Raw genomic sequence first — 22,678 nt, 5'->3', positions numbered from 1 at the left:
TCTGCTTTAGTTTCAGCTACTGCTTATCGAGGTACAAGGAAAAAAGGGATTATCTGTATGCAAAGTTACATTAGGAAATTGGGTAAAGGAGGAATTCTGTAGGATTATGGGTAATTTTATAATTATTTCTGTTTGAGGAATTGATGATCCCATTAGATTTTACATGTATTGAGGATTAGGAATATGCAATTAATTTGTAAAAATGATGATCTGGGAGAGAGAACAAAATTGTAGAAAAGTGCCTATGAGTTAGGTTTTGGAAAAATTGGGGGTTTCACTATTTGAGTTAAGATTCTATTAAATTGGTGATTCAATCAGGTTTTATATTAATTTATAAATGTTATTGTTATATTATTTGGTAAAATTGGTGATCTAGATATGGAATGTGGGGTGATGCCTTCGTACAAATGTATACATTATATCTACTATTTTAATATTGAATTGATAACATGATGTGGTGAATGGTATGTTATGACTTAATTGTTCAATTAATTATGATATGAGTATGTGGACATGAAATGAGATGTTGTGTGGAATGTGAATGTGATGTGATTGTGGTTCCTCACACTTATGACCAGGGATGGCACAACCTTGGGTAAGTGATACTACAGGAGTGGCGTGACCTTGGCATAGTGTGGGATGTGTGAGGCAATTAATACGTATCACTTATGTCAGGGGTGGCACGACCTTGGGCAAGAAATGTTACATGGGTGACATAACCTTGAATAACATGTCAAGGATGACACAACCTTGGGCAAGATATGCTACAGGGGTGACGTGACCTTGGCATAATGTTAATTGCAAGATTTGTGATGAATTAGTGTGATTGTGAAATTGTGATGTGAAGTTGATGCGTGATTGATAAAATTATGATATGTAGAAATGATTGTAAATATTTCATTATGTAATGAGTTCTGATGAGATTACATTGTGGTGTGTTTGTATGTGCTTTACATATAGATGTTTTTTTTTTCACCATGTAATTTGTAGATGTTTTAGGTGAGGAAGATCCGACTTTGAGTGGCATCTAGAATGCTAACAATTGAATTGTGGATGTGTTTTAGTATTGTGACATCGGGGCAGAGGATTCTAGGATATAAATTTTTATATGTATTTGGAGTTGTACCTTTTCTTTTGAAAACAATTTGTAAACTCTTAAGTTTTACTTTCCAAGTTTTATTTTCAATTATTTTGGATATTGAAGAACAATTATGAAAGTTTTATGTAAACTTTTTTACCAACGTTGAAAAATTTATTCTTTAGTTTATTTACATTGTTACAATATATATGTGTTGGGGTAGTAAGGGTGTCACACAAGATACATATAAAGAGGGAAACCAAAGGGTCTAATAGAGCTAGTAAAATGAGTTGGACTTATCAAGTTAGTCTAAACCCGACTGATAAATTATAGGGTTTCAACTATAAACTTATGTTTGGATTAAATACAAGTCTTTTTTAGTTCATACTAATAAAGCCTATGTCATAAATGAGTTGGGACCAAACTCGGTTAGTCAAGAAATGAGTTGGTGATATCCTTATTTTATTTCGAGTGATTAATAAAAGTTTAATAATTAAGAGACAAAAATTTAATGAAATAATAATTTTTACAAACTTATACCATAATAGTTAAATATTATATATATATATATATAGAGAGAGAAAGAGAAAGAGAAAGAGAGAGGTACTTTTTCACTACAATTCTTTATAAAATAATAGATAAGAGTACATATTGTACATAAGTGTTTTTCATATTAAAATAATTACAATAATGATCATATTATCAATTTTAAATATTTTTCTTTGATATAATAATAAAATAAATGAATTATATTATTTCACATTAAAATAAATATTTCAATAAAATAACTATCACAATAATTATTTAGCTTGAATTTTGAAAAAGAATAAAAAAACTATCAACAAAGTTTAAAATATCAAATCAGTCTAAAGAACTCGTAACGTGCGAAGGACTAAACATGGACATCAATTTAAAAGATTGAATTAAAGTACCTTAATAACATGACTTGTTATAAGCTATGACTCAAATCAAGCTAGTTCACAATAGGTTGAGTACTCATTTTGTTAACTCTAGATCTAACTTAATTATTTGAACACCCATGAATAAAATTCACCATAAATTGTAAATAAATGATTAAATATGTACCCATTTAATAATAGGGCGAGCACGCATAATAAAGTACTCATACTCATAAGTAAATGTACTTTAAAAATATCTTTAATTATATATAAAGTAATTTAATTTAATTAATTTTTACTATAAATATATATGTCATAATTATTTATTTTAATACAAATGTGTTGCAAAAATATTTTTTAATATAAATATATATTTTAAAATTATCTTTTTTAATTTTATTTTCATACCCTTTTATTTAAAATTTTATATTTTAACAAATAATCACATATATTCATGTTACTATTGGATATATGAAAAATTATGAATAGCTCCTAGACGGATATTCCCATTAAACAAAACATATATAACAAGAGACTACTATCCACGCACCTAGCTTATTACCATTTATTGATAATAATTAATTTTTGATAGATTAAATAAATATTTCGGGGAGGTTAAAAGTCATCTGTAAAGTCTATCATAAATAAATAACTTTCAAAGTCCGACCACAATGATATGCCCATAGAAAATGAACTAATTTCTTCTATTTTTCTCTTCTTTCAATTATCTAATCCAAGCTTCCTAATAATTTATCAATTTTTTTTATACTAATTATCTCTTTTCTCTTAATTCTTTTCATCCTACTTTATTCCTCTCTGGTATCTGCTTTTCTCTATCCAAAATTCCAAACAGTGTAATTGACGTACATCTACACATGTACAAAAGAAAATGTTAAAGAATTCTTGGACCATCTTAAACTTTGTAGAAACCAAACAAACTGATGGATCCGTTGCTAAGTTTGCTCTTTCCAAGAGGTCAGTTGGGCCGAAACAGTGGGTTTGTTGTGAATCCGGGCTTCAAATTTGGTCATATCTAGGAAAAAGAAATAGTTATTTAATACAATAATATATAGTTGATACCACATCTATTTCACACCCTTTAGACTTTTCGTATATCCTTAAATTATTTAAAAAAAACGTTAATAAATACGAAAAACATTTTCGTGTATGTGATACTTTAATTGACTAGTTTTAAATTCTGACCCTGTTGTTGCTGCAAGAGCCACCACTCACCACCACAACGTGAGACAATTCTAGCTTCTATCCAATGCTTCTTCTCCATGTCTCTATCGCGTGATTGAAAGTTGAAAAATCATATATCCCTCTTTATTCTCTCTCACCTTTCCTTGTCCCTTAAGGTCAAGAATATGGTTAAATACAAAAACAAAGCACACATGTTCAAGCCAGCAACACTTTCCAACAGGTACCCTATAATACAATTAGGCTACGTTTGCTAGTGCAATATAGCTACATATGTTGGTAGTAACTAATTTCACTTATCTCACATGAATATTGTGCGGTCACCATCATGCATGCATGCATGCATGCAATAGTTCTCACATATAGCAGAGTTGTATAACAAGAAGGAAACTCATTTGAACTATATAATTAACCAAACATGATCACAAAGGTCCGCAAGTGTAAGTGAGTGCGTATAATATAATAATATAACTTAAGGGTAAGCAATTCAACAACAGCAGAAAGTCACCAATATTGTATAAATGACCACTTTTTTTTCTTCTTCTGATTCTGCGATGAGACACGACATTATACGCTAAATCGATATATTTTAGTAATTTGTTTTTCTTAATATAGCTTATATTTATGTTAGCTTGCCCTCCTCACCTAATCATAATCAAATTTAAATGGAACAGGTATATTCAAATTATGATGATGATCTCCTTTAATTTATAAGGAAAAAAAATATACATTAAAATGTTTAAAGATAATATCAAGCTTTAATCGTACAATACACATATCGATCCGTAACCAATATATATACGTACGTTGTCAAAATTGAAATATTCAGATATTATACTTGCTGATCAAGAAGATCATAGCACACCTATACTTTAATTTGCATCGTGCATGCTTCACTAATTAGTCTACATCATTTATCATCTAATACACATTATATCCTGAATCTTGATATTATATCATGAACCTATATCATATTATCCGCAACCATCACTTTGAGAAATTATTAGGTAATTCACACCACCGAATATTTATGATTTTATTCAATTACTATATATAACATATATTTAATGTTTTCAATTTATAAAAAAAAATAATTAATAATACATAATTTCACGTCATGTGATTAATTAAAGACTATATGATTCAAATTACCTAATAATTTTCTGTATCACCTCACTTTATGCAGCAAACGAGATCGATACTAACAGAAATTCCAAACTGGACCCAGTAAAAAAGATACTGACTGTACAAGAACACAGCTTTCTTCAGCTAACTTAAAGTTTGGCTCAATAAAAACTCGCACCGAAATATTAAGGATTCCAAAAGCTATGGAACAATGACAAGGACTAGCAACCCAAAATATTTCATCATTTATTCATCGATCGAGATCGGAACCTGAAAGTGTTATAAATATGTAATAAAAATAATTTTAATTATCCTATGTATAAACATTATCTTAACAATCTTCTTAAATACTAAATAAAAATACTATTTTTTATATTTTCAAATTAAATATATTTTGTTAGTACTTTTTTTTTATATATAAAATGTTCTAAATAATTACTATAAAACATTAGTATATATATAAATATACATCAAGTATTAAAGAATGCTGACGATAGTATATGATTCCGGTTTTAGGTTTACTTCTTTGTCGGATATCAAGTGCAACAAAAGTCCACTGAAAATGCTGCACCAACCATATTTTCAAAAAATATTGGCAAATTAAGAATAAAATTCAAGTCAAATGGCACATATTTTCCGCATAATCCAATAATTGTAGATGGGACTAATAACTTTATTTTCCGAATAATCCATGAATTGTAGATGGGACTAATGCTAGCTGAAAACTTAGTATTTTCATGAGAATGTGTATATATGATTATTAGCACTTGACAGACACAATTTCATTTCCCCATCACAGTAGAAGCTGAAGCATATCATTTATTAAATACATCAAATGTGTATTATGTAGTAGCTTTAAATCATCCGAAAGTGAATTAAATGAAATAACCAACTAGCCTACAAAACGAGGCTCGATTAGCTCATTGCATTGCACCTTCATTTCAAGTTCAAATTCCGGTGCGGCACCTCCTTTGTCCTTTTCTGTTTCTTGGTATGTACATAAAAGAACTATATAGACTGAAAACAGCACCAGGTGCATGGCAAGTGCCTCATGTTCCATAAAGAAAAGAAAAACACTAAAGAAAAAAGGTACAAGAACACAGATAAGCGTTGTTTCTCTACTAGAAAAGAAAGAAATTGATGGAAAAATTTTCTGTAAGGGTATTTTGGCAGCAACTGATCACTTTAAACTGAAAGATGGTGTATGTGGATGTTGACATTATTAGCTCTCCACAATCTTTGGACCGTTGTACATTTTTCCATTTACTTCTAAGTCTTCAAGTTCATCCCTCTCTTGTAGCCATTCATAAGCACTTTTTTCCTCTTCTGGTATGGATATTCCATCCACTGAAATAAATTCCAAGAAATGTGCATCCATTACTAAATAGAATTCAGTAAACTAACACGTGTTGATATATTCTTCGATTTAAACTTTCTACTTTCAATTCCTTAATTAATGTTCTGAGGGCACTGGTTAGTATTTTCCAAACATGCATGCTTTCGTGGCAACTAGCCAGATACCTGAAAAGTTGGAAATGGGGAAATTATGGTAGTATGTGCAGTGTCTGCCTTCAGGATCAGAATATGGAGGACCAAGCACATCTAGAACTGCACATGCTGTCACTGCGGTGAAACAGTGCAGGTTGCCCCCATCTTCTGGATAAAGGATGGAGGGGTTGCAAGGAGCAGTGAAATCAGCATCAACCTTCACTTTTGCTAACCTCATCTCAGGTAGGCCTGCATAATTAGAATATCAACATTATTTTCTCTTTTCTAAGATGAGGCTGTGTTTACAAAAACAAATTAAGAGAGAGAATTACTATAAATAACCAATAAGTGCTAGTTCACCAGCCTTCTCAAAAAGTGAACAATTTATTTTTAATGCCAATACAAGTGTCCTCTCTCACATTTTCCAAATAGAGAAGAGTGATTCTAAGGCATTTGTTAACAAACTCCGTTTTTTATTATTAAATGGAATTCATGTGGGCCCCCCCTGAATCATGTGGATCCCACTCCATTTTTAGTGGGGCACGTGAAATTCAATAATAAAGAATGTTTTGAATAAAGCATGTCAAAAAGTGTTACTGGCATTTCTCTTTCAGCATGTAAGGAAAGAAGTTTGAAGATATTGCCCAAATAGTTGAACAGATAGTGAGGACATATTTCACCAAGCATCTTGAACTAAGCTAAAAAAAATAAAAATAAAGACTTGGCCAACAATTATATCCATTCTCACAAAAAACCTGATAAGTGGCTTTAGCAATCAATCTTCACCAGGAAATCAGTCACATCACTCTATGGCTTGAAAATAAGTTCATGAGTTTTCAAAATTGGCGAAGCTTTTCTGGTATTTTGGGAGTCTAGTTAATGGGGATCACTATAGGAGAAGTTCCTAATACACACATCATAGGTTTTCTAAAGATGATGCTGGCAAGAAAACCCCTTCTAGGTACACTTCTCCATTACAAAAACAATTTCTTAAACCAAACACACAAATTCTTGATCTTGAACACACAAGGGCATCAAATGTTGAACAGCAGCTTTTTCTTTTTCTATATTTATGACTACTCTTATAATTTAACATGTCTTGGTTGTCCAAAGAATACTTGATCCATGATTATACATTTATTTTCTTTTTTTTACCAAATGAATAAAGCATCATTAATTAATAAAAATGGTACAAGTGTACAAGCATAGGTTATAGTATATATAAAATAGGCAGGTACTTACTTTCTGACGGTTTGATAGTGGTAGGAGATTCAGGAGGCAAGTCAACGACCCAATCATATGACTTGATGTGCATAGTTCCAAAAAGTAGCTTACTGAAAACCGTCATTCCAGGGTGATTGTGAAGAGGAATGACCCCAGAAGGTGGCAAACAAAATATTCCCATCTGCAAGATACAACAAACCAAGGATACTTACCATCAAATGAAAAACAGCACAAACTCTCATGCACCATGAAATCAGGCTCCGGGTTAGAATATACAAATACCGAGAATTTTTCACACTCATAAATATGCAGGTACGTGATTCTTGGCACTCTCTGAGTGGCACTTGTCCTGAAATACGGCATATCAGGTCTCAAACCAACGTCTTCTAGCTTTATTCCATCTGCACAAAAGAGAGACAAGAGTTGCATTGCATGCTTTGCATGGCACATACATAATGAAACTCATGAAAAAAGTACTTTTAACAGCAATTGGTTAACACTTCTTGGCATTACTACAGTGTAGGTGCGTGTGGTCCAGGCAACTGGTCAAGTTAGAGGGTTCCAAAGGAAGATATACTACAAAAAATCAGTGGTTGTATTAAGGTTCAGACATATAAATCCTGCTAAGAATAACGTTAAGATCCCTATGTTTAACAACTCCCACTAAACAATGAGAATTTTGTGCTAGGCCTTCAGCCACAGAATAATTTTAATTTTCACTCTTTAACAATCATCATCATAAAAAAATGCTAAAAACATTCAGCTTATTGCTATCAAATCCATTGATTGGTTGTCTTGTCTCCACCTAATAATACTGACTGAAGACCTTCACTAAGCACTAATTTAGCACATATCACCTAAAGAGCCTAAAATTATGATATAGAGAATCCAAATCATCCACATAAGCTGTCAAATGGATACATGAGAATAGGGCAAGAGAGAGAGCGAGAGAGAGAGAGAGAGAGAAGCGAGAACTTTCACTATGCTTGATGTCCCATTCATATTAAAACACGAAGTTGACATCATCACACTGTGAACTGAACTTATCTCGTGGGGGAACACCAAGCACATGATAAAAAGCATTTTTTTATTTGACAGCCAATGCAGAAACCTCGGAACATATATGCAAGACACATGCATGCATGTTGAGACACAAAATTGCCATATAAAAGAGGCAGAAACCCCCACACAAACAAATTGGTGCAATTTGTGAAATTGAAGCCATACCCAAAAGCATACACATTATTTAATTGAAATGGCACATAAAATAAAGGTAAACAAATAAAATATACCCCTCCAAAAACACCAACCCCATGAGTCCATGACCAAACCAAACCAGATGACTATAATTATAATTCCAATTAAAAAAGGAAAAACCCAACCCATTTCACGCTAGCACATTAAAATTGAGTCTGCAACAGGATTAAAACCACACAAACATCTCCATTCCAGATCAAAATTTTGACACCCCAGATGGGGCAAAAGTGAAAAACCAAAAAAAATAACAACCAACAACGCATGACACAATCACAAACCAAAAGGAAAGAACATGGTACCTAGAACAGACCGCAACTTGTCAATGTCCTGAGGGGGAGGGACAAAGCCTGTCCCCGCAGAGGCAAAGACAACCTTGCAAGTCTCGAAGAGCATCTGAACCGGCGGCGGCTTCCGCCTCTGCCGCCGCCGGTTCCGCCGTGAGTTGCTGCTGGTAATCGTTTCTCTCGGCAATTCACAAAAGTCTCTTCCTTTTCTATCAGCCAAGGTCCTCTCAATCCCCATTCAAAACCACCCCACCAAGAAAGCCCCCAACTTTCCACACCAACCCCAAAATGCAATGCCTAAACCGCCCCTCAAACCCAAATTCTCCAAATGGGCACCCCCAAAAAATGCAAAAATAAAAAATAAAAAAAGGTAGCCCAGATGAACAAGAACAGAGGAAACAGAGGAAAAGGGTATAGTGGTTAGGTAAATACTAGCAGTAACAATAATAATAATGATGGGTACAGTATATGGGTAGAGTGGTGTTTTTTCTTGTTAGTGTACTTTTTTTTTTTACACAGGTAGGTTGTGTGAGGACTGAGGAGTAATAAAGAAAAAAAAAAAGAAATTGGGATGGAAAATTGTGAGGGTGAAGCAGTGGTGGGTAAGGATTGTGATATAAAAGAGGTGGAAGAAGCGCTGGCAGGGTTAGTTGAGAGAGAAAAACAGTTGGTTTTTGGAAGCCAAATCAGAAAACCAGGGGCCATGCTTGCCATTCCGGTGGGCTGTTTCAACAGCGGATTTTTCTTTTATATCTTACTTTATAATAATACTATATACTATGCTTTAATACTCTTATTATCATATCAATATCTAACATGCTCCTTAGTATATACTCTTTTATCATTTCCTCCTTTACTCTACTATTTTGCTTTCTTTTTCTTTTCTTTTTTTTTAATAAATAAATAATGCAAAGGATTTATATTTTTTTTATACAGATTTAGTTCCTCTAAAATAAATATAATAATAATTATTAATTATAAAATAAATGATAAATATTATAATTAACTTTAAATTTTATTATATATATATATATTTAATTTTATCATAATTCTTTATTGTTAATCTTTAATATATTAGGCTTTATCTTCTAAAGTGTACATTCACTTTATAGAAGTCAAATTTCTTTTATATAATTCAGAAATATCATCTACAAATTTTTTGAAAACATTTTAAATGAGACGGGTAGGACCATTAATTCTCCCTTAAAATAATTAAAATCTTTTATTCTATTATATTTTATTGATAGACTCGCGTTTTTCAAATAAGATTTTAAGTTTAAGAAATATTTTAATAGTAATAAAATATCAAAAATAGAAAGGTTTTAGTTTATCATTCAACAAATTATTATGGGATGAGTTTATTAATTCTATAAGTACTAACATAAAAAAAAAAAAGAAATATTTTGTATATATGTGTATTTTTTAAAAAATAAAAATAAATAAGAAATAAGCGGTTAATAATATTTAAAAAAATATATGTAAAGGTAATTTTTACAGAATATGGAGAGAAAGAAAAGGAATAATTTGAGAAACAATTATAAAAAGATTTTCCAAAAATATGTATACACTAAATGGGGGATTTTTTTATCAATAGGGCAGATATATGTTTTTACATTTACTATTCATAAAATTTAAGTCATTTTTTCTTTTCTCCATATAAGATCACATAAATTTTTCAGAGAAAAAACCTTATGTAAATCAAAATATAAATATTATAAAAAATAATTTAAAAAAATTCAAAAATTTAATAAATTTGATGTTAATGCACTTATTAAATAATTATAATTCACCATTTTGTGTATTTTAAATGATAATATAAGACTATTTTATACCATGTATAACGTATATTTTTAGTTTAGTTATATAACCAAAATTTGATCTCAAAAATCCAAGCATTATTTTAATGCCTTTGATGCCTAATCATCTCATGCCATTTTAATTTTCACGTGGCTCTGAATATAAATTGGTCAAGCCAAATATTTATATTTTGAATTTTTCTCTTGATCTCAAGTGGGTCACCTCAAGGATTAGTAATTGAATTCCTTGGCACTAATTAACCCTACTTTTCGTTCTTATTATATTAATTAATCAGCATTCATGTTAGGCTTCGTAGATCGTACCATGGGTTCAGATATGCTTGTCTAAACTCTGAAACATTGGAGTTTAGATAACTCATATGCTTTGTAGCACAGAATAATTTATGCCCTAATTAAGCCAATAAATAAATATGTTAGTTAGTGCTCATATATGTAGTATCAAGCTGAGAATTGGTCTCTATTCTTTTTAGCACGATACACCTGAGATTCAAACACATAGTTAAATACTTTAAGAGGAATTAATATGATGATAATGTCTTCTTTTTATTTTTATTTTCTACAGTATCCTACTAAAGTTTCACTTTAAATTAATTTAGATAATAAAAGATTTTTTCACTATTCACTAAAAAATATGATATCTTTAATAATTTTGATTGGAATCTTGATCATATTTTTATTTTCCATTGTTTGATATAAATGTATAATAATTAAGAATATTATTTTATGTTTTGAATTATAAGAAAACCGTTATGTCGATTTAAACTTTTCTCTCTGAAATTGTTCTGCTTTTTTTTTTTTATTAACTATTTTCTTACACGCTGGTATTAAATAATAGCATTAATAATTAATATGTTGTTAACTTAATTAAAATGGAGGGAAAAAAAATTCTAAATCACCAAAACTATATTTCATTGTTGTTCATCAAAAATAATATTTTCATTGTTTGAAATTTAGTCTGTCGTAATTGGTGTAAAAAAAAATAAGTCTTTCGTTATATTTTTTTATTTTTTAGTGACGTAATATAATATTTAGAAATTTGAAAAAGAAAAGACCTTCCATGCATATATTTCCTTGAACTTATCTAAACTTGCACATCAAATTTTTATAAGGATTACGTGTACATCCTTGAAGGAGTTAATACACAATGTTTAAATTATTCGTTTATCTATACATAAATTGTTTAATTCGTTCGATGAATTGTTCTATTCGAAGTTTCAAAAAAAATATACACAAAATAAAATCTATCATTAACTCCCAATTAAAGGGAGTTTCTACTTTCTAGTAATTAATTTTATTCCTCATTTTTTTTATCCAATGTGAATAAATCGCCTTGAAACTAGAATCTAAATACAATTTATTGACAATGTAATTTTTTTAATATTTTTAATTAATTATGAATTGTAGTATTACTAAAAATCGTTGATTTTTTTATTATTGTTAATTTGTTATTATGAGATGTAAAAACTTACTTACAAACACTAAAATTGTATTAAAATTAAACTGTTGAAGTTATAATTGCACTAATATTTAAATGAAACTGATCTTCTTTTATGTGCAAATAATAATATATAAACTAATAAGAATTTATTATTATCTTTGTCCCTAATTATAATTATAAAATTATTTCAATTAAATTACATGATTTAAAAAAATTAGTTAAAATAGTTGAGAGTATAAGTTTTTCAAAAATTTAAAAGATAAAACTTATATACAATCTTTTAGTTACACTTGTTCTCTAATTAGAATTAGAATTTTATATTAGTAATGTGCACATATATTTAATATATATCTCATTAATATACATTTATACATATTAGTAATGTGCACATATTTTGAAGTGGAGTGTTGAGTCTTTTCTAATAAATCTTTTAGTTGATATTCTATGAGGGCAAGGTCGAGCCATACTAGTTTAAAAGTGACCAATCGAGTAAGTTACAAGGTCAAGGGCCAAAATCCTTAACTAAGTATTGGAAGGGCACAATATTTCAAGGGTAGTTTGTGAGCTAATTCCATATAGGCTTAGTTATACATGTTAAGGTCGTGGTAAGCTCACACCTAATTTGTTTTATCTATAATAGGAATACTTGACTTTCCTATTCTAAGTGGCAAAATCCAAGAAATTATCTTATGTTATGGATTGATATCCAAATTTGCAATTGATATAGCAAACTAAAAAGATTACGTTGTTAAGTTAGTTTGGTAGGATCAAGTCACTTAGACTACTAACTTGTGTTATAAGAGATCTCTAAGTTAAAATTTGTAGCGACACATCATGTTGCTATGTTGATATGCTACTAAGTTGATTTGTGTTGAAAGTTGATATTGTTGCTATATTATGATATGTGTTGTTTTGTTATGAGGATGTTTAGTTGATGAGTTGATATTGAATTGTGTTGTAACTTGAAAAGATACCTTATTACAAATTTGCACACATATGCTAATATGTTGATAGTTATTGTTAAGTTGAGCTTAAGATGTTAATTAATTGTATTGTTGAAGTTGTTATATAGTTAATTTATCACTTCTATGTTGTGTTGATTCTTTTGAATTCAAGTTTACCCTTACAATTTTCTAGTTGTTGGATTACGATGATCATATTCGTTGTGAGATTAAGGTAAGAATAGGTTGGAGGATGAACAAGTTTTTTAGGGCTATGTTGGAGATGGTGGTGTTGTTTAGGCTACTCCGATGTAGCTTGTAGCTAGTAATTGCTTGACTAACAACCTAAGTTTATATTTTTAGTCTAGATTACTATATATATATATAGTTTTTAGTTATACTTTTGTTGAGGGATTTATACATATATCTATATATTATTACATGTATATCTAGAGACAACGTGCAAGATAAACCCTAGGTAATTAGAATTATGTTTTTTACTAGTTAGATAGTTGAGTTGTAAAATGTAAGGATCTACTTGACTGATACAAAACTAGTAGATCCTTATTTATACTATATAGTATATATCTATATCTATACTACATTTAAAAGAGATAAGGGTTTGTATAACTTCTTTTTAGTCTCCAAATTTTTGTACTATTATGTCCTTGTCAATTTTATATGGACCAAAACCAATTTTTGCTCATTTTATAGTGATTAAAAATAATGTTTACAAGTTTTAGAAGAGTGGGAAATAAAGAAAAAATTCTATAAATACCAAAATTAAAACTCTCATTTTACAGTGGTTATAAAAATATTTTTTAATCTAAATTATAATTATATAATAATCATTTGGCATTTACAATGTAGAGGTTAAAATACTATAGTATTCTTTAAATTATAAATATTTTAATATTGATCATTGATTTTTTAAAATAATTTTAATAGTATATAATAATATTTTTAAAATATTAAATAATACTCATATATATATAATAATAAATATTAAATATTTTGATACAATATATTTAAATTTTGAAATAATATTAAATATTTTAAAATAATATATTTACTATTTTAACTTGTACTATGTACATGAATGTTTATTATATATAATTAAATTTTACTATATATTAAATAAATAAATATTATGTTTGAATATATAATTATTATTTAAAATTTTATAAATATTAAATAGATAATTTAAAAACTATAAATAATATTTTAGATTTATGATAAATAATTTATATTATAATATAAAAATTATTTTATTTATTCTTAATTTATTTAAAATGTTAATATTGTATTTATAAATAATTATGATAAATAATAATTCAATTAGATAACAAGTTAAAAAAATTCTTACAAATTTTTCGTTGAGGAAAAACTCTTAAAAATACTCTCATACAAGATATATAGAGATTTATGCTTAATATTAAGGATTGATCTTTTATATTTATATAATAATTTAAAGTATTAATATTTAATAATATATTATATATAACTTCGTGTGTTTCATTAACACTGTCTATGACACACTAAATTCAAGTATATTATAAATAATTATTTTATATTATAATTATAATCATAATATTAATTTAATATCTTAATATAATGTATTATTAAATATGTGTTTTCACATACTCATCAAAATTATACTTTCTCTTTCCTAAGTTCCCCGTTTAGGGGCTTATTTTGAATAAGAACCACTCCTTCGCACATGCCTTCTCTATCTCCATCTTCTCTTCTACCAAACTCTTTTTCACAAATCGGTAACCTCCATTCTCATTCTTCTTCCTTTTCCTTTTTCAATTAATTCATTTATCGCATTTCACTAGAGTATTGTGTTTCTCCTCATCGTAAACACCTATGAGTGTTTCATATGTTTCATTTCCTTTTCATTCATCACGATTTCATTTTTCTATATTTTAATTTTGTTTTTTATGTGCAGCTTGTCTTTGCAAATTATACTTTACTATTTAACACAATCAAACTATGGATGAAATTCTTTTTCTTTTTCTTTCGTTCTTTCAGTAGATAACTGAAAACAAAAATAGAAATATATTCTCTAGGTTTCATTTTGAAATTGCATGCATGTGTGTCTTTTTCTTCTTTTTTTTTTCTTACTCATCCATGTCAACACTACTAGAATTTCTCTAATTACATGCGACTGTTCTTGTAAATTTTTATGAAAAATTCGCAAGAAACGTTATTCCTACAAATTTTTCTGCAAAATTTTATCTGTAGGTAATACCTTCGTGGATAATATGTTTTTGCAAATTTTAAAATTTGCAAGAAATTTTCCTGCGAAAAAAATTCGTAAGAAAGTTTCCTGCAAAAAAAAATCGTAGGAAAGTTTCCTGAATTTGGATCCTCTCCTGCAATATTCTCTTTCCAGCCTCTCTCCAACAACATTAATAACCATTGAATATATCTAATGACTCAAATTTAATTTTATAATTAATGTTGTAACGACCTGATTAGTCACTACACACAGCACAACACACCAGAACACCACAGGAAAAGAACAAGTATATACATATAGTGTCTAGAATATATATATATATACAAGATCCAAATCTGGCTAGAGTCAAAGTGTACAAAATACAACCAGCAATGTTACACTAAGTAGCTAAATACAACAACAACAAAAAAACAAACGCCATCTGCCAGCTACAGACTCTCCTCAGCACACCATCCTAACCCTGCTCTGCTCCCATACATAGTATGATCATCGCAGTCCAACACCATGGAAACAACAAAGGGTAAGCTAGTGAAAAGAAACAATATATATATATATATATATATATATATATATATATATATATATATATATATATATATGAATAGTAAAGAGCTACAACTATCAGCACATCAATCATCTTAACAACATCAACTTAATATATATATATAACAACACACATCTCACATCATTCAGCAATAACAGCAGTAAACAGCAGTACAAAGCGGTAAACAGCAGTAAACACACCATGCATCGTCACGCATATAAGTTAGTATTGGTCGCTTGTAAGCGGTATAGCTCGACCTGGCCCCTATACCGTGGTTGCTTTATACACGTGTGCCTCGACCTTGCCCACACACGGGACCACTAAGAACTTAGAGGAGAACAGCAAGTTACCACTCCAAGGGTCAGCTTTCCAGGGAGGATTTTCAACAAATTGGGCTCTAAGAGCACCACAGCCACTCAATCCACACAATGGGATGAGGAATTTCGAAAACATCTCCTCTAGTCTTAGTGATCAACAGCTCAGCCTTACGGCCTACAACAGCTCCTAACAGCACGGAGCACAGCACTGCAAGCAGCAATACAACACCGCATAGCGGCAATAACAGCACCGATTTAGCGGCTATAACAACACCGACTTAGCGGCTATAACAACATACGGCTCAGCACAACATAGCAAATCAGCATACAGCAATAGCGGCTTACAGCTATATCAACTTACAGCACGGCTAAACAGCTTACAGCACAACATTATACATCAAATACAGCTTAAATCAGCATACAACACAGCACAACTTACAACACAACATTATACATCAAATACAGCTTAAATCAGCATGCAACACAGCTCAGCTTACAACACAACATTATACATCAAATACAGCTTAAATCAGCATACAGCACAGCTCAGCTTACAACACAACATTATACATCAACTATAGCTCAACATCATAATTCAACATTATCAACTAGTCAGCACAACAATATTTAACATCTACAGCTCAGCTCAGCATATCTATCAGCAAATTTCTATACATAACAGCTTAACATCAAATATCACATCTGCGCCCGGCACACTCATGGTCACGCTCGGCGTGGCACAACTAGAGAGCACCAGGGCTCAGCGCGCCCTGCGCAATTCCCATTGCGCCCGGCGTGCTAGGAGGCAGAGACCTAGGAAGGTCTCACACGCCCGGCGTGCAAACCCCCTAGCTCGGCGCAGGGTAAGCAGAGACTTTCCCAAAGTCTCCCGCTCGACGCAATATAAATTGCGCCCGGCGCCACCTCTGACAGAGACTCCCAAGGAGTCTCCACGCCCAGCGAGACAAGGTCACGCCCAACGCCACACCAGAAATCCCCAAGCAATGTCACTTACTGATATCGCGCCCAGCACGGTCCAACCACGCCCGGCGTGGGCCATCCATAGGCTCACACCCTCAAGCTCGCCTGGCGCATACACCACTGCGCTCGACGGGCTTGCCCAATGGAGCCCTCTAGTGGTCACGCGCCCGGCGCGAATAATTGCACCCGGCGTGATACCCAGCAGCAACCCTCAAACCTCGAAAATATCTTCCAAACCTGCACCAAATCAGCTTTCCAAACACATGTAATCGGCCCAAAACATCACATTTTCATCAAACAACCCAAAAATCCCAGCTTTACCCACATGCAACCATAAACAATGAAAATCCCAAATTTCACCAAAAACCCGAAAACCCCGAAAAATGAGTTTTCATCCAAAACAGCTCAAAATCTTTGAAAATCTTAGCAATTCGTGAGTCCTAGCTCACTACAACACACAACCGGCAAGAAATCCTAGCTTCCCTTACTTGAAGATTGGATCAGAATAGCCAAGAAGCAGAATCCCCTTTCCGAAGCTCAACTCGGAACTTCAATCCTTCAAAAGTCAGCTTTCCAGTCCAGAGCCCTTCTCTCTAGAACTTCTCTCTAAAAAAAACTCTTCTCCTCAACTGCCCACAACCTCTATTTATAGATATTCTGGAGTGGCCAGAACAGCCTGTACCGAAACCGGAACGGCCCGTTCTGCACCCCTTCATCAAGTGCAAAAATCGCATGCAGAACGGCCCGTTCTAAAATCAGAACGGCCCGTTCTGGAACTCATCCAGAACGGGCCGTTCTCCATCCAGAATGGCCCGTACTCCCCTCTAGAACGGCCCGTTCTCAACCACGATATACAGGTCATTTTCATAGCTTGGAACGGCCCGTTCCAGATTGGGAACGACCCGTTCTAGGCTACTGAAACACCAACATGCTACGTCACAAATGTAACTTCTTAAATGATTTTTATAAGATTAAATCTGTGCCATTAGATATATTCAATAATTATTAGTGTTACTGGAGAGAGACTGGAGAGAGAATATTGTAGGAGAGGATCCAAATTCAAGTTTTCTGCGAATTTTTTCGTAGTAATATTTTTTACGAAACAAATTAAAGAAATTACTACAAATTCTTCAACTTTCAAATGCTCACAATGAATTCATTCGAAGCATTTGTTTCCATGCCTCCAACATGTGATACATAACCTTTTAAATTCTAAGATTATAGATTATAAGCCTAACACTCAACCATACAAATCAACTTGTAAGGTAAGTGTTGCCCCAACTTATATACTCTTTAATTGTTTTATTTTTAATTGATGTGGGACTTGAAGTTTTTTTAAAATATTAAACTTATAAATTTAAATATTTTTTTTATTTTTCTTGCAGATTAAAATTGGCAAGAAAATCCGCAGGAAAAGTTACCTACAAAATTTTTCTACCATTTAGTAAACATTACTTGCAAATTTATTTTTGCAAGAAAATCTGCAAGAAACAAAATACTAAAATTAGCTTTATGAAAACTTAAGATTTTGAACATAGAAGTTTCGATCCTCTGGTAATCGATTACATGCCCTGGTAATCGATTACCAAACTAGAGGTGCTCATCCTTGAAATGCAAGGCAAGCTTCAAAAACCTAGAGGTGTAGCTTAGAAATTCGGCCAAGGAAGAAGAACATGAGCTAGGCGGCCTTGGTTCCAAATTGCTCCATGATTTAATTTGAAAATTCTTGATTTGGTTTAGTTAGGTTCATCATATGATGATGAGACCTAGCTAAATCAAATCTATGAAAAATTAGGAGCAAAATGAGTCCAATATGCAAAATTTTGCCTAGGCCCAACTCAGGCCCAATTTCTAAACACACTCCCTAGCTTTGCTAAATGCCACCCCTTTTTCCCTACTGAAAAAATGCAAAATGAATGTATCAACTAGAGAGGTTAAATGGAGTTAAACTCTCCAAGTAACCTACCTTAAAATCAATATACAAATACTAGAAAAAGCAAATAAAGTGCCTCAAAAATACAAAGGCAAAAATAACCTATACAAGAGACTATGTATAAACTGTACAATATACACAAGTAGAACTAGGCCTTCTCTTTATGATAGAGCATTCCAAGTAAAGAATACCTTGGGCTTGACAAGCCCACTAGTCTTCACAAGGTCCAACTCTTCCTGTATTCTTCTAGCCATAGCTCTGGTAACTCGGCCCTTGGCCCATGGTCTATCACGCCGCGCCGACAAGTATATGCAGATGGAGGAACTTGTGGAATTCTGCAATCAGGCCAAGGCGGAGGTAGCGGCCAAGGTCGAGAAGCCGGCCGAAAGCTCTTACCGAAGCCACCCCAAGGACCTCGTTCCAAGAGACAAACCCATTCGCGAACCGAGGTACTCCCATTACACTCCATTAAACACTAGCCGATCGGCTGTCTTAGACCAAGGACTTGCTTCAGAGGTCCTGGCAGTGCCGAAGCGAGTCGCGACCCCTCCTCGTGCTGACACTAGCAAGTCCTGCAAATATCATCGCAACCGGGGTCACTCGACCGAAGAATGTGCAGCTCTCAAAGACAAGATTGAGGACTTAATCAAGCAAGGACAACTTCAACATTTTGTCGAACGACCTCGTTCTCCCCGATACGATGATCGTCGGCATCGTCGAGATCAGCCTGACTGAGACAGATCCGACAAGCGTCCCCACAGGGAAAGAAGCCGGTCGAGGGGCCGAAAGGAAGACGATCCGACAACCCAACCCCGAAGGGTCATTAATACTTTCGCCGGCGAATTCGTAGGCGGCGGCTCTACCTCCTCAGCACAGAAGAGACACCTGCGGGCTGTCCAAACTGTCCACGCGGTCGAACGCACCCGACATAGATTACCGGCCATCACTTTCACCGAGGCCAACTTCAAGGGCATTGATCCTGACCAGGACGAACCCATGGTCATCAGCGTCGAGATCCACAACTACATTGTTCGGAAGATGCTGGTCGATCAGGGAAGCTCGGCCGATATCTTCTATTGGAATACCTTCAAACAACTCGGCATCCCGGAGGCCAAGCTGATCCCCTACAACGAGCCTTTGGTTGGATTCTCTGGTGAACGTGTCCAAACCAAAGGGTACATCAAGTTATCCACTCGCTTCTGCTTCGATGGAGCCGAAGCCCGAGACATCCCGGTCAAGTACGTGGTTGTGCACGCCAACACATCATATAACATCCTTCTTGGAAGGCCATCCCTCAACAAGTTAGGTGCGATCGTGTCAACTCCTCACTTAGCCATGAAATTCCCTTCCGAATCAGGCTGGATCATTACAGTCCATGCCGATCAGAAAGCAGCTAGGGAATGTTATTTCGCTAGTCTTCGGCTGCCTCGTCTTGAAACGGATGAGTCGCGTGGAGTGAAACGTGTTCACACAGTAGCACAAAACCTTGAAACGATAGTGGACTTCGACCCTCGAATGGAGCAAGACGAGAGGGTCGAGCCGATTGAGGACCGACATCCAATTGTTATCGGACCAACCGACCTACATGTGACCTACCTGGGCTTTAACCTGTCCGAGGCTGAAAAGCGTGAAATCGGACAAGTTGTTAGGAAAAATAAAGACCTATTCGCATGGCGGCCAGCCGATATGCCAGGGATCGACCCAAACTTCTTATGCCACAAGCTCTCGGTGTGCCAGGAGGCGAAGCCGATTGCCCAACGAAAAAGAAAAATGGGGGAAGAAAGGAAAAAGGCAGTTTAAGTAGAGACATCCAAGCTCTTGGAAGCGGGTTTCATTCGAGAAATTCAGTACACAACCTGGTTGGCCAACGTTGTCATGGTCAAAAAGTCAAACGGCAAGTGGCGAATGTGCACCGATTACACAGACTTGAACAAGGCATGTCCCAAGGATGCCTATCCGTTGCCGAACATAGACCGATTGGTTGATGGAGCGGCCGGCCATAAGTTCTTAACCTTTCTCGATGCGTACTCGGGTTATAATCAAATCCATATGCACCCTCGCGACGAGGACAAAACGGCGTTCGTCACGGAATCTGGCAACTAGTGTTACCAAGTGATGCCTTTCGGCCTGAAAAATGCCGGGGCCACATATCAACGGCTTACGGACAAGATTTTCGGCAGTCAGATTGGGAAGAATATGGAAGTTTATGTAGATGACATGGTGGTCAAATCAGCCGACACACTCTCTCATGTCGTCGACCTGGCCGAAGTTTTCCATGCACTTCGGAAACACCAGATGAGACTCAACCTGGATAAATGTGTGTTCGGCGTCTTGGGCGGCAAGTTCCTGGGCTTCATGCTATCAAGCCGAGGCATCGAAGCTAACCCAGATAAATGCAAAGCTATCATCGATATGAGAAGCCCATCAAACTTGAAAGAGGTCCAAAAGTTAGCCGGCCGACTGACAGCGTTGTCTCGCTTCCTACCATGCATGGCCGAAACCTCCAAGCTGATTCTCGGTCTTCTGAAAAAGGCAAATCGATTTCAATGGACAGATGAATGTGAAGCATCTTTTCAACTCTTCAAGGAACAGCTCGGCACCCCGCCTGTGTTGGCCAAGCCGACTTCCAGCCGAGAAGTGGTACTGTACTTGGCAGTTTCCGGTGAGGCTATAAGCGCCGGTATGATACAAGAACAAGACGGTCAACAGCAACCTGTATACTTCATAAGCCGGGTGCTTCAAGATGCCGAGCGCCGATATCAACTCTTGGAAAAGGTAGCGTTGGGACTCATATATGCTGCTAGGCACCTTCGGCAATACTTCCAGAGCCACACAGTGGTGGTCCGAACCAATTGCCCAATTGCAAAAGTGCTGTGAAAACCAGAATTGGTCAGCCGAATGATGGCATGGTCAATCGAACTATCCGAGTTTGACATCCATTTTGAACCCCGGGGGGCCATCAAGTCACAAAGCTTAGCCGACTTCATCAATGAACTATCACCACTCGGCCACTTTGAAGACAATACTTGGACAATGCGCGTAGATGGCTCCTCCAACGATCAAGGTAGTGGTGCTGGAATCATCTTGGAGAGCCCGTCTAGCATTACCTTGGAACAATCACTACGATTCGGCTTCCGAGCATCCAACAACCAAGCTGAGTACGAAGCTTTATTAGCTGGGATGAGATTGGCGGCCGAGATGGGGGTAAGGAAAATCACATGCTGGACCGATTCGAAAGTTGTCACCGAACAGTTGAACGACAACTTTCAAGTAAAGGACGCCAATCTGCTTAAATACTACCATCTCTTCCGGGGGATGAGCAACCAGTTCCAAGAGATACACATTAAGCACACGCGACGTGGGAATAACGAGAGAGCCGACTAGTTGGCTCGACTGGCAAGTAGTCGCAAGCCGGGACAGCTCCGATCGACAATACATGTGGAACTGCCCACTCCGAGTGTCACACAGGAATGCATGCCAGTAGACGGAACTCTGCAATCTTGGATGACTGATATTTGGAATTTCATTGTTAATAACTCAGAACCGGCCGATCCGACCGAGTCTAGAAAGATCCGAACTCAAGCGACACGCTACTCCGTGGTAGCCGGAGAACTATACCGACGAGGGTTCTCCACACCCTTGTTGAAGAGCATTGACTAGCAACAAGCCGAGTATGTCATCTGAGAGGTTCACGACGGCATCTGCGGGTCCCACTCTGGTGGAAGGACGCTTGCCGCCAAGATCCTTAGAGCCGATTACTATTGGCTAACGCTAAAGTCGGACTGTGCCGATTATGTGAAGAAATGTGTTCAATGTCAGAAACACGGGAACCTCATTCATGCCTCGGCCACCAAATTGCACAGCATCAGCTCCCCTTGGTCGTTCGCCTTATGGGGCATAGATATAC

General features: G+C 34.5%; 2 protein-coding genes across 3 annotated transcripts; one reads left to right on the top strand and one right to left on the bottom strand.

Annotated features, from left to right (window-relative positions):
* Positions 1–5,101: 5,101 nt before the first annotated feature.
* On the bottom strand, positions 5,102–9,276 carry LOC109788556 (plant cysteine oxidase 2). Of its 2 annotated transcripts, XM_083067840.1 has the most exons (6): positions 8,710–9,274; positions 8,571–8,675; positions 7,297–7,415; positions 7,033–7,195; positions 5,824–6,039; positions 5,102–5,649 (listed from the first exon to the last, which is right to left on the bottom strand). In XM_083067840.1, exons 2-6 carry the CDS (start codon positions 8,662–8,664, stop codon positions 5,525–5,527), a joined length of 717 nt encoding a protein of 238 aa, XP_082923966.1. In that variant the 5' UTR covers positions 8,665–8,675; positions 8,710–9,274; the 3' UTR covers positions 5,102–5,524. The 2 variants fall into 2 exon arrangements, with proteins under 2 accessions (XP_082923966.1, XP_029125102.2); XM_029269269.2 differs by having other exon boundaries at positions 8,571–9,276.
* A 12,396-nt stretch (positions 9,277–21,672) lies between these two features.
* On the top strand, positions 21,673–22,155 carry LOC145954645 (uncharacterized). Its single transcript, XM_083069329.1, has one exon. The coding sequence runs from the start codon at positions 21,673–21,675 to the stop codon at positions 22,153–22,155; it is 483 nt and encodes a 160-aa protein (XP_082925455.1).
* The last annotated feature ends 523 nt before the right edge of the window (positions 22,156–22,678 follow it).

Source organism: Cajanus cajan, chromosome 2, assembly GCF_000230855.2.
Source record: "Cajanus cajan strain Asha chromosome 2, NIPB_CcT2T_4, whole genome shotgun sequence".
NCBI lineage: Eukaryota > Viridiplantae > Streptophyta > Magnoliopsida > Fabales > Fabaceae > Cajanus > Cajanus cajan.
The sequence above is the reverse complement of the archived record's forward strand: the minus strand, read 5'-3'. Positions and strand labels throughout refer to the sequence as shown.